This window comes from Lynx canadensis, chromosome D2 (genome assembly GCF_007474595.2).
Source record: "Lynx canadensis isolate LIC74 chromosome D2, mLynCan4.pri.v2, whole genome shotgun sequence".
NCBI lineage: Eukaryota > Metazoa > Chordata > Mammalia > Carnivora > Felidae > Lynx > Lynx canadensis.
Window position 1 is genome coordinate 70534318 of NC_044313.2, and position 11775 is coordinate 70546092.

At 44.6% G+C, this 11775-nt stretch overlaps 1 protein-coding gene across 1 annotated transcript in view; it reads left to right on the forward strand.

Annotated features, from left to right (window-relative positions):
* Positions 1-11775, forward strand: part of DISC1 (DISC1 scaffold protein) — a 286754-nt gene that overhangs the window by 42004 nt on the left and 232975 nt on the right. Inside the window, exons 5-6 of the mRNA XM_032595167.1 lie at positions 6634-6772; positions 8662-8780. Of these exons, the coding sequence (XP_032451058.1) occupies positions 6634-6772; positions 8662-8780 (258 nt within the window). The remainder of the gene's footprint in view (positions 1-6633; positions 6773-8661; positions 8781-11775) is intronic.

Genomic DNA, 11775 nt, shown 5'->3' on the forward strand with positions numbered 1-11775 from the left:
CCTTGAAGGAGAAACTCAAAAGTGACCATTTGGATTTTCAGTAGTGTCGTTTTACAAGGTTATGAGTGATGTGGAAAAGGTCCGAGAATCATTGGCCGGATCTTTAAGTTGTTTTCTAGCTTGCCAGAAATTTTCCTTGGCCAGTCAGTGTGCTGTAAGAATTATTCTTTTTAATTTCTGTCTTAACTAGACTATACCTAATAAGCTTCAATATTCAGTGTACGGAGCTGGTTCATTTATCAGCCATGCATCTAGATTGCTAAGTGACTTAGTAATTGCCTAAGTGATTAACCCATTTCAGTAATGACTGATCATATATCCAAATTCAATTAAAATAATGAACATGACATAAAAAATAGTTTCTTGTGGGAGGATCTGCCATTACATGTTCAACAAGAGTTTCTCTTTCAGAGTTTACACAGTTTGAAGTGGCTGAAAAAAAAAAATCACACTCAAGTATTTGACTTCATAGTCCATGCTGGTTGACCCCGTGTAGGAAACCTACTTGCTATTGCCTGAATGTACTAGCTGATGATTGCCTTTTATTTCTAAAAGTGGATTTTCTTTCGCTAGTTATTAAAGCAACACATGATCATTGTAAGAACATGTAGAAAGTTCAGAAATATAAATAAAAGAAAAAATCATCTTTATTTGCGTGGCACAGATAGGGCCACTGTTAATGTTACGTCCTTTCTGACTTTTCTTCATTGTGCTGTTGAGTGGCTTTTCGTCTCTTGTCCTTTCTCTTGGGTTCTGTGCATTGTAACTATTTGGAAATGATCTAAAGAAATGTTTCTCCTTCTTGGGTAAGTGCTTTCAGTTCCTATCTCCTAATAAGCAGCAGGTGATGGCAGTGGTGGTAGGAGTTGGTGGGGTGCTGGTGGAGAAAGTGGGGGTGCTGGTAGAGGCGGTGGGGGGTTGGGGGGGAGGAGACGGTGGGAGTAATGCTGGGGGATGGTGGGTGCCTTCTCTGGCACTTACAAAGAAGCAGACAGCTGACAATTGCCAGTAGGGAGGGTCAGCCAGCCCAGATTCTGAGCCATGAAAATGGACCACATGTATACCGTGATCTGGTTTTCCACAGTAACTATGAAAACATACTTTAGGGAAGGTTCTTAATAGTTCTAAAAATATGAAGCCTCTATAAAAGGTAACTGGCCAACTTTGGTTGGTCAGTTACTTTCCTCTAAGACATTCGGTGATTGACATTTGATGAAAGAAACATTTTCCTATATTTTTAGTTTTAGGAGTTGAGGCAGAGAGTATTCCAGAGTGATCCATACCCAACCACCCTTTCAGAAACTCATGATTCTAAGGAATTTTGTATGTTTTCTGATGTGTCTGAATACTGCAACTTTAAGCATTATTTGTTTACACCCTTAAACACACTCTTCTACACACACACACACACACACACACACACGCACACACACACACAGAGCTTGCTGGTCATATGACCCACCCAAGACCTGGGGAAGTCCCTGGACTTTTCATTACTTTTGTTATTTTGATCCCTCACAATTTATTTTGCTTGGTAAATTCTTGCTGAGAAAGAACAGATGTTTCAAACCAAACTGTCTACTGAAATATTTCAGGGCCAGTCAACAAATGTGTATGAAGAACAAGGCGATAGGCTAAGTGCTGAGCAGGTGAGTATCGTGGCAGAGTATTGCTTGTCTTGCAACATTTTTCTGTCTCCCCCAAAGGTTTGTTTTTCCTTTCATCCCACAACCAAAGTGATTTCTCAGTCTTCTTTCCTCATGCCGGCCGGCTTAAAATATAACATTTCTAGAAATCCTCTTTGGCGTACCCTGAAAAGATTGGTGGCCCAGGGAAACGAAGCTTACCCTAAGCAGTTTAGTCTTAAGAATTTGAGGAACCAAATCTCTATTTTTATGCAGAAATCAAAGGGTAGCACAAGGAATCAGTAGGCTATTTTTAAAAATATACTACTTTTCTAAATAATAAATGACCCAAGATTTTATGGCTGATTTTGTAAGAAAAGAAATTGAAAGAAAGTCACTGACAGTCTCACTGACAAAACTCTTAGTTCTGCCCCTTTCTCTCTTTCTTTCTTTCTTTCTTTCTTTCTTTCTTTCTTTCTTTCTTTCTTTCTTTCTTTCTTTCTTAACATACTGGTAATCATAAAAGTACGGTAACATCTACATATAATTTTGTATCTTGCTTTTCTCTTGTAATGTTCAAATATTTCCCCTTAGTTTTTCTAACCGGGTTTTGATTCGCCACATATCCCTGAGTGGATATGCCCTTATTTATCTAACCATTTCCCTTATATTGGATCTGAGGCTGTTTCCGCTTTTTGCCAGCTTGTTACTTTGTGTCGGCTACTGACTGCTTTCTGCGAGAAGGAGGGGACCAAATGGCAAGCGAGTTGTTGGAAGAGTTTGTACCTGTGTGATGCATTCAGGTGTGTGTTTCAGGGGGTTGTGGTCACTGGGGGATGTGATCTGGCCAGTAGAACACAGCAGTTCAGAACACAGGTTTCGGAGCAGCAGATACTGGCTTTATTTCTGAATCTACGTAGCCATGTGACTGATCTAGGAGAAGTTTGTCAACTTCCCATGAGCCTCAGTCTTTTGATCTGCAAAGAGGGAACAGCCCTGTCTGCCTCATGACATCATCGCGAGGGTAAAATGTTCGGCGCTTGGTGTATGGCAGGGGTCGTAAGGGGGTTGCTGCTGTTCAGTGTCTCCACTCTTCCTCATCCAAGTACAGTCATTCGTTAATTTACTCAGCTTTCACCCAGCCCCTGTTGTGTGCCTAGCACTGAACGAGATGTTGGCATGGCAGAGAGGGATGAGGCTCAGGGCCTGCTCTGTGGGTCCCACAGTCTCCGGGGACCCAGACAAACGAGTAGACAGACAAGGTCCCTGTGTGACTAGGGAAAGTCTGGGAGCAGGTACTGCTTCAGGGATGGCTCCCGGGAAGCATAACAGGAAAAGCCCGGAGTTTTTATGGAAAAAGTATGGAAAAGATCAGTGTTCACATTCTGGCTTTGCTGCTAACTCATTCTGAGGTCCTGGGCACATTATTTTAATTCTCTGCAACTTTGGGTCTGCGTTTGTATTCCTGCTCTACACGTTGTTGCAAAGCTTGGAAACAGTGTATACATAGTGCAGCCGCCTTGGATGCTCCGAAATGATGCGAGACGTCTTCCGTGCCCCGATAGCGATCGGTTTTTATGATAATGAATCTGACAAAGTCCAGCATTTGAAATGTCAAAGAGTGGCTCAGTTGTGCTCAGGTTATTCTGAAATACGTTTTATTACAGTGCAGTTCTTTGTAAACTGGCCATCTACACATGATGTGTATGGTAATGTGGACATATTAGAATATTCAGCTCGCGATGAATAGCGTGTCTTGGCCATTATGTAAAAACCAAGGAAAAATGACTTATGAAGACACTGATTGCTTCTTAGCTTTAAAGAGCCTCCTCAGAATGTAGAATGGCTGTACAGCCAAGAATACGGCTTATTCCATATTTTCTGTCATCCCATAGACAGAGCGAGGCAGCAGAAATTGAATCTGTTTAGCAGAATGTCTTTATGTGTGAAGATTTCTTGCTGCTCTGTAAATGCTTATTTGCTTATTTATTCATAGATGTAGAAAGTACTTTTCTTTCATTCTGTTCCCGAATTATAGCCCCAAAGTAGCAGGCACTTAGTACTGATGTGCTAAGGAATACAGATGAGCCCTGACCCTCAATTAAACATTAATAAATATGTTGTAGTGGCATCAAAAAACGCATTTACTTGGCCCAAAATGGAATGAGGTGATGCTTAGCATTTTTTATTCTGGAGGTCCTATAAGTAAAACATGTTAGATCCATAAATTGAATATACTGTATCAATTAGAACATATTATTCAATGTATCATTTTGCTTAACCCTTGATAATGTCTTCTGTAGTTAACTTTGAGTTTTGTTTTTTATGTTTTTTTTTTTTTTACCATTCAGCTATATTTACAAAATGCAACCAAAATTTCTAATATCATTGCTATCCTGTCACTCAAATGGTCAGTGGACCACATTTATTCAGCACCTGCTGTGTGCATCACTCTCTACAATTCTGGCTTTAAATCTTGAGCTTCAAACTGAAATCAGATTAACAATGTCTACAGAAAGCTTGCAGAGGTTTTAAAGGAAGAAAAGATGGAGAAAGTGAGTTATTATTCCTCAACCACTGGGCCAAATAGAATGATAGGAGAGATTTTCTTTTTTCTTTTTAACGTTTATTTATTTTTGAAGGAGAGAGAGACAGAGCATGAGTGGAGGAGGGGCAGGGAGAGAGGGAGACACAGAATCTGAAGCAGGCTCCAGGCTCTGAGCTGTCAGTACAGAGCCCAATGCAGGGCTCGAATTCACAAGCCGTGAGATCATGACCTGAGCCGAAGTCGGACACTTAACCAACTGCACCTAGGTGCCCTGATAGGAGAGATTTTCTTAAACACATAGCAGGATTCATATGAATAAATGGACATAATAGTCATGAATACAGCATTTAAAAGTGCTGTGGTTATCTATTTTTTTAAAATAATAATTTAAAAATAAATATTTTAAAAAATTATGAAAATACAAGTTTGAGAGACACCTGGATGGCTCAGTGTGTTGAGTGTCTAACTCTTGATTTCTGCTCAGGTCATGGTCCTGGTGTTGTGGGATCGAGTTCTGGGTCGGGCTTCATGCTGGGTGTGGAGCCTGCTTGGAATTCTCTCTCTCTCTCTCTGTCTCTCTTTGCCCCCCACCCCTAAAAAATAAAATAAAATACGAATTTCAAAAATAATAATTTTCCACTTACAGAAAAATTGTAAGTATAGTACAAAGAACTCGCATATCTCCCTCACTCTGATTCTCCAACTGGCGCACATATGCATTATCACTATCCTTTTTCCACAGAGAGTGAGCTGCAGACATGATGCCCTTTCAGCCCTATGTACCCCCTTCACTATTTCCCCAAACAAGGACAATTATAGGCCAGCAAGTGGCAATGCTCCAGGACAAGAAATCAACACTGATACATTCCTCCTATCCTGCCTACAGACCCCATGTGCATTTCACCAACAAGGCCACCATTGTTCCTTCCTATTCTGATTCAGGAAAGGTTCACGCACTGCATGCAGTTGTGTGTCTTCAGTCTCTTATTTGGAACAATTCTGCAATACTCAGTCTTTTACATCCTTGGAAGTTCTAAGGGGTGCAGACCTTACATTTTGTCAGATGACCTTCAGTCTGGGTCCACTGATGTTTCCACATGACTAGATTCAGGTCATGAGGACCTTGACAGGAATACTGTGGAAATGAAACTGTGCACTTCTTGGTGTCTCTCATCAGGTGTCACACAAGGTAGACCCGTCATCCCACCACTGCCGAGGGTAGCTGTGACCATCTGGATGTGCTGGTGGTTTCTAAGTCTTTCCACCACAAAGTTACCATTTGTCCTTTGGACACTTATTAGTATATTGTGGGGAGATATTTTAAGAATACACTGGTACCCTGCACCTTACCAAACCTCCATTCCTTTTTTTTTTCAAAAATTTATTTATTTATTTAGTTATGGGGCATCTCGATGGCTCAGTTGGTTAACGATCCAACTTTGGCTCAGGTCATGATCTCATGGTTCGTGGGTTCGAGCCCCACATCGGGCTCTGTGCTGACAGTGCAGAGCCTGGAGCCTGCTTCAGATTCTGTGTCTTCCTCTCTCTCTGTCCCTCACTCGCTCACACTCTGTCTCTCTCTGTCTCTGAAAAATAAATGAAAATGTTTAAAAATTAAAAAAAAATCTAGTTAGTTAACATACAGCATAATATTGGTTTCAGGAGTAGAATTTAGTTATTCATCACTCATGTATAACATCCAGTGCTCAACACAAGTGCCCTCCTTAATGCCCACCACCCATCTAGCCCACCCCCCCTTCACCTCCCTCTGTTCCTTTTTATTAGTTGGCATTCTGTTAGCATGGATGTATGGGTTCCTATTCTATTCAATAGATTGTACTTCATTGATAGTATTATTTATTTGATTCTCAAATGACACCCGATTTGGCCTATGGGAGCTCCTTGTAATTTATCGACTCTTGTATTCTATGGACATGTCTCCATCAGTCCTTGAGCACGTCCTAATTTTTTGCTGCAACAAGGTATTCAGATTCTGGCCCTGCCTCGGGCCTATAATCAACCATTTCTCCAAAGGGCTCTGATTCCTTTCACAGAGGATGGTGTTTGGAAATCAGGATCTGTGTGCTTGGTTTACTCATTGCTCCTGGGGTTATCATTGCCTCTAGGCTTTCTTGGTGGGTAAAGACAGAAAATATACGTAACTGCAAATACACACATCTGTAACTCTTTCCATCTCTATGTGTATCGATATTAAAAACCATCAGATCACACTAGTACTTCCAAATTTCAATGCAACACACCTAAGTGCTTTCTACCCTTACCCCTTTCCATAATTGTAAGTATATGCTCCAAATACTAAGGAACCTGGCTCTCTCTATCCTCCATATATTTACTTACTTGTGCCATTACTTTATTTATTTCTCAGTGTACCCTATCTCCTAGCCTTCTGGCTGTCTCTTCCACCTGCTCTCCCTCTCCCCTCATGTCCCTCATTCACAGGTGCTACTGGGCACACCACCTCCGTGCCACTGCCTGCCTCTGTGTGGCTTCCGGAAGCCCCTTGGCCCCCTGTACCCTTGGTGCTGGTGGGAACACCACCCTTGTGTTCCTTTATGGCCCCCCGATACCAATGGGGCAGGTTGCTGGCCACCTTTTCTGCACAGGAAGATAAGAAACTATTTGTAATTTTGACCCCTGTCCCCAGTCACTGAGTTCCTTAAGAACCAAGGAATTGTCTTGTTCATCTTTTTAGCCCCTACAGCCTAGCAACACTGAGTTATCAGAAGTATTTGTTAACTGAGTGAATACATGAAATAATAAGCATGGCATTTACGAGGTGAAAGATGCTATTTTCAAACATTTCTGAACCCTCCTTTCTCCCAGAGGAACCATTTTTCTTCTGGCTGAAGGTTCTCCCTTCACGGGAGTTCTCCATTCACGGGCTGAATGTTTGTGTCCCTCCAAATCCACGTGTTGAGACTGAATCCCACTGGGATGGCGTTAGGAGGTGGGGCCTTTGGCACGTGAATTAGGTCATGAGGGTGGAGTTCCCAAGAGTGGGATTAGTACCCTTATGAGAAGAGACCAGTGTACTCTCTATTGGTCACGTGAGGACATAGCAGGAAGCTGGCCATCTGCCACCTCACGGCGGGCTCTTCCCAGAACCAGGCCGTACTGGTGCTGTGATCTCAGACTTCTAATCCCCGGACTGTGAGAAATAAATGTTTGTTGGTTCAGCCGCCCGCTTGTGGTGCTGAGCTGATGAAGACAGGGTGGTGTCCAATATACCTCTTTGCTGTTGGATGACATCCATGATTTCATTAAACACCTTGTGGCGATGTTATTCCCACCTGCTGGATGAGGCTCTGAGACGTGAACGGAGGAAGTGATTTGTCAGAAAAGCATGCTCGCTGCTGAAGCCGGTGATAGAATTCAGGTGCCCTGATTCTTAGTGCTGTGAGTCCGTGTCCTTACCGTGTCACTCAGGGAGCAGAGTGTCGGTGTGGGAGAAGAGAGCGAGGCTGAGCAAACCTGCTGATGCCCTTGCTGGTGCCACAGACGTCGGGCCTTTGTTCTGGAGGCCGGGCGGAGTCCTCCAGGATTCCAAGAACATTCTGTGATGTGCGTATGAATGTGCTTGGCACGGTGCAGGGACGTAGCTGATGTCTCTGCATTCCTTGGTCTGGTCACTCATTCGTTGGCTTGTGCACATCTGAGCGCTGGGAAGGGCGGTCTGCTGAGCATGTGCAGGAACACTGGAGGAACATGGGTTTTTAGGCAGAGAGGTGACTCACCCCACGGAAGTGAGGGAGATGTGGCCTGCCTGGAAATGGGGACGCGGGCCTGAGTGACGTGGACAGCACCGAGGTGTGGAAGCCTGGGATGGTGACAAGTCCAGGAGCCCAAAGCCTGGGCCCGGCTGGCAGCGGCCCCGTGAGGGCCTGTGGCAGAAAGAGTAAAATCTTGCAAGGCAGTCGGTGGATTTCCTTTTAGACTTGAAGAGTTTTATGTTTTTATGTTCATTTACTTGCTAATGAAAACGATATAAAGTGGCTTAAGAAAACTTACCAAGCAAGAAACCCCATGAGGGAACCTAACTTGAGTGTAGCAGGACACTTGTGTGCTCACTCTGAGCCAGGCAGCCTCCCCGTGTGGGTCTTTAAACAGTGACAAGCATGGTGACATGGTCCCTCTCTCACGGACACAGGAGGTCTTGAATAAGTGGAGACAAGTGTGAGGCCCTTGTGTGGGCAGAAGCCTGGGTGTGCTGAGGGGGCATAGAGCCTGCGGAACCCACTTGAGGGGCTGGAGATCTGGAGGGGGAGGATGGCTTGCCTGGGCCGCTGTGGGGAAGGGTGTTTCTGACAGAGGGAACGGCAGATTACCCCAGCTCAGCTCACAGCAACCTTGTCCTGGTGGTTTGGGCCACAAATACTGGAGTCACTGTCTTCCTCCATTCCCAACATCCCATCTGTCAGAGAATATCCCAAATCCCGGCACTTTCCACCACCCCTGTTTCACTTGCAGGTCCTGGGCACCATTAGGCCTTGTCCAGGGAACCGCAATTCCCACGTGACTGGTTTCCGAGATTCTGCCCCGTATGGTCTCTTCCCAGGGGAGCAGCCGGCTTATCCTGTTCAACAAGAGTCAGTCACGTCATATCACTGCTCAAAATTCTCCAGGGGTTCCCCATCCCTCCAGATAAACAGACAGTCCTTACAGTGGCCTCTGCAGCCCTGATGACCAAGTCCACCCCAACACTGTCTCCCCTTTGTTCACTGCCTCAGGGCCTTTGCCCTGGCTGGGAGCTCCCTCTGTCTGCAATAGCAAATTAGTGAATAGGGGTGTACTTTGGGGGAACCAGTAGAATGCACCCTAATGCCAAGCAGAGCTGATGCCAGCCTGTGAGGTGGAACCCGCAGTAGCCGACAGCCATTTGAGAAGCTCGGGGAGTAGGTCATTTAGAGACTGGGGACAATAAGCTATTAGAATCAGTGGTGACTGTCCTGGGACACCTTTCTAATCGTAACACGGATATAACTTTAGACGTCACAGTTTCGAAGGTGAGGGGCAACGCAGAGCACAGCTAATCACAGGTATTTCCTGGGATAATTCATATTTGTCTTTGAAATTCATGGCGAATGTGATTTTTGGCAGCCAATTTACTGTTTTATTTGGCTGGGTCAGTTTGCAGTCTCTGAGCACTTTTCACCAGGCAGTGGGAGGGGACAGTTTAGAACACAGCTGGTGGCAGAGGGAGGCCAGGTTGGGGGTCTAACATCCGTGCAAACACTCCAAGGCCACTACCTAACGGCGCTACTAAAGATAGCCTTTGGACACGTGCTAGGTGCTGGGCTGCTGGGCATATGCTAAATGCTTTGCGTAGATGATCTCAGTTAATTCTCAGGAAACTTCAGGATGTACATGTTATTAGCCCCAATTCCGCAGATTAGGAAGCTGACGTGTAGACAGGCTAAGTAAAATAACAGAGGTGGATATATGGTCATCTGTAACATAGAATTGGAACATGGCTTCAGTGACTTTAGTGATTGTAACTGGTTCTGTCTTGATGGGAAGTTTGTAAGGGAACATTCTTTTTTTTTTTTTTTTTTTTTTTTCAACGTTTATTTATTTTTGGGACAGAAAGGGAACATTCTTAAAATGAAGGTGGGACAGCTAGGAACGGCAGAGCCAAGGTGCAAACACAGGCTTTGTCCTAATCCCTGTGTAACACACCTCTATACACATCAACAGCAGGAAGACGGGATTTGAAGCCACGTGTAAGGCATTTATTGCTTTTCATGGCAGTTTTGATTGTATATAGCACGAATGAAGTAAACAACTAAGTAATAAAATTAATTAAAAATTTTAAAATTAACTAAAATAAAATTCATTTCGGGGCGCCTGGGTGGCTCAGTCAGTTGAGCGTCTGACTTCGGCTCGGGTCATGATCTCGCAGTTGACGAGTTTGAGCCCCGTGTCGGGCTCTGTGCTGACAGCTCGGACCCTGGAGCCTGCTTTGGATCCTGTGTCTCCCTCTCTCTTTGCTCCTCTCCAGCTTGTGCTCTGTGTCTCTATCAAAAATAAACATCAAAAAAAATTTTAAAAAAATAAAATTCAGTTTTTAAAAAGGTTGAAGCTTTTGGTGTTAGGGAATAGGTGTATCTTGGTGTTATCCTGAGACAACTGCCAGGCCAGAGTCCACTCTGTGTTGTTGGTGTGATGTCTTGTCACCTTGAACAAGGTGGCACCAACTGAGAACCCTTGTCAGGTCCCTGTGACTTGGTCTTGAAGTAAGTAAACGACCCTTTCTGGTATTGTTAGAATGAATCCTTGGCAAATAAATTCTCTTAGCAAGTTCCTGGCCGTTGGTCCCAATGTATATGGCTGGGGGAGGTTGTCTGCTGCCCACAACACCTGAGGCCTGCCTTTCCTCTGCCCAAGTGCGCACCTTGGGAGTAGGGCAGGAAGAGAGAGGCGTCATGTCGAGGGTGCACCGTGCTTAGCGTTGACCTCTGCTGGTATACGGCAAAAAGTTTTGTCCAAAGAGTTTTATAAATAAAACTGGGTCTTCTAGAAACGGCCTAGTTGGAAAATGCCCTGAGGGCCATGGGTATGTAAAGAAGCATGGTCTAGGGTTGGGCCTCCCAAACATCTTCCCATCATGGCACACACAGAAGACGCTAATGTTTCCACTGCACGTCAGGGTAAGCAGTAGGCGCTCATGGCCAGAAGTGGCTTCCTGGGGTCCTGGGTGGCCCCAGAGCCCACCTACTACCCAAGGGTGGAGGCCATCAAATTTCTGCTGACTCGCCTGGCAAGGAGCAGCAGGAGTGAAGATCTGATGGATGATATTTTTAAAGATTAATTTTTTTTAAAGCTTATTTATTTATTTTGGGGGAGGTGGGCAAGTGGGGGAGGGGCGGGGGGGGGGAGGACCCGAAGCCGGCTCCACGCTGTCAGTGCAAAGCCTGCCTCGGGGCTCAATCTCATGATCTCAGATCATGACCTGAGCCGCAACCAAGAGTTGGACGCTTAACTGACTGAGCCACCCAGGCACCCCTGATGGATGGTATTTTTGAACCCAGTCTTAATATTTCTGCAGAAATGGCTTTAGGGGAGACTTTCCAATTCTTCAGGTGTTTGGTTAGAAAAGTTCTTATTGGAGGGGATTCCAATTTCTCAAGCTTACTTTTCTAGAGAAAAACTGTTTTACAGTGATTCTGCATCTGCACCTTGTCCTAGGGAAACTTAAGGTCATTAAAAAGTAATAGGACCCCTACCTGATAACGGAGGTGGACATATGGTCATCTGTAACATAGAACTGAAACATCGCTTCAATGACCTTAGTGATTGTAATTGGTTCTGTCTTGATGGGCAGTTTGTAAGGAAACATTCTTAAAGTCCAAGCTTGGGCACTGACATTTTTCAATTGAAGACCCCAAACTCATCAAAATGAGCAGGTTTTCTCCCGAGTGAAAACCATGGTTTTAAAAATAATGTTGGGGTGCCTGGGTGGCTCAGTTGGTTAAGCGTCCGACTTCAGCTCAGGTCACGATCTCGCAGTTTGTGGGTTCAAGCCCTGCGTTGGGTTCTGTGCTGACAGACAGCTCAGAGCCTGGAACCTGCTTTGGATCCTGT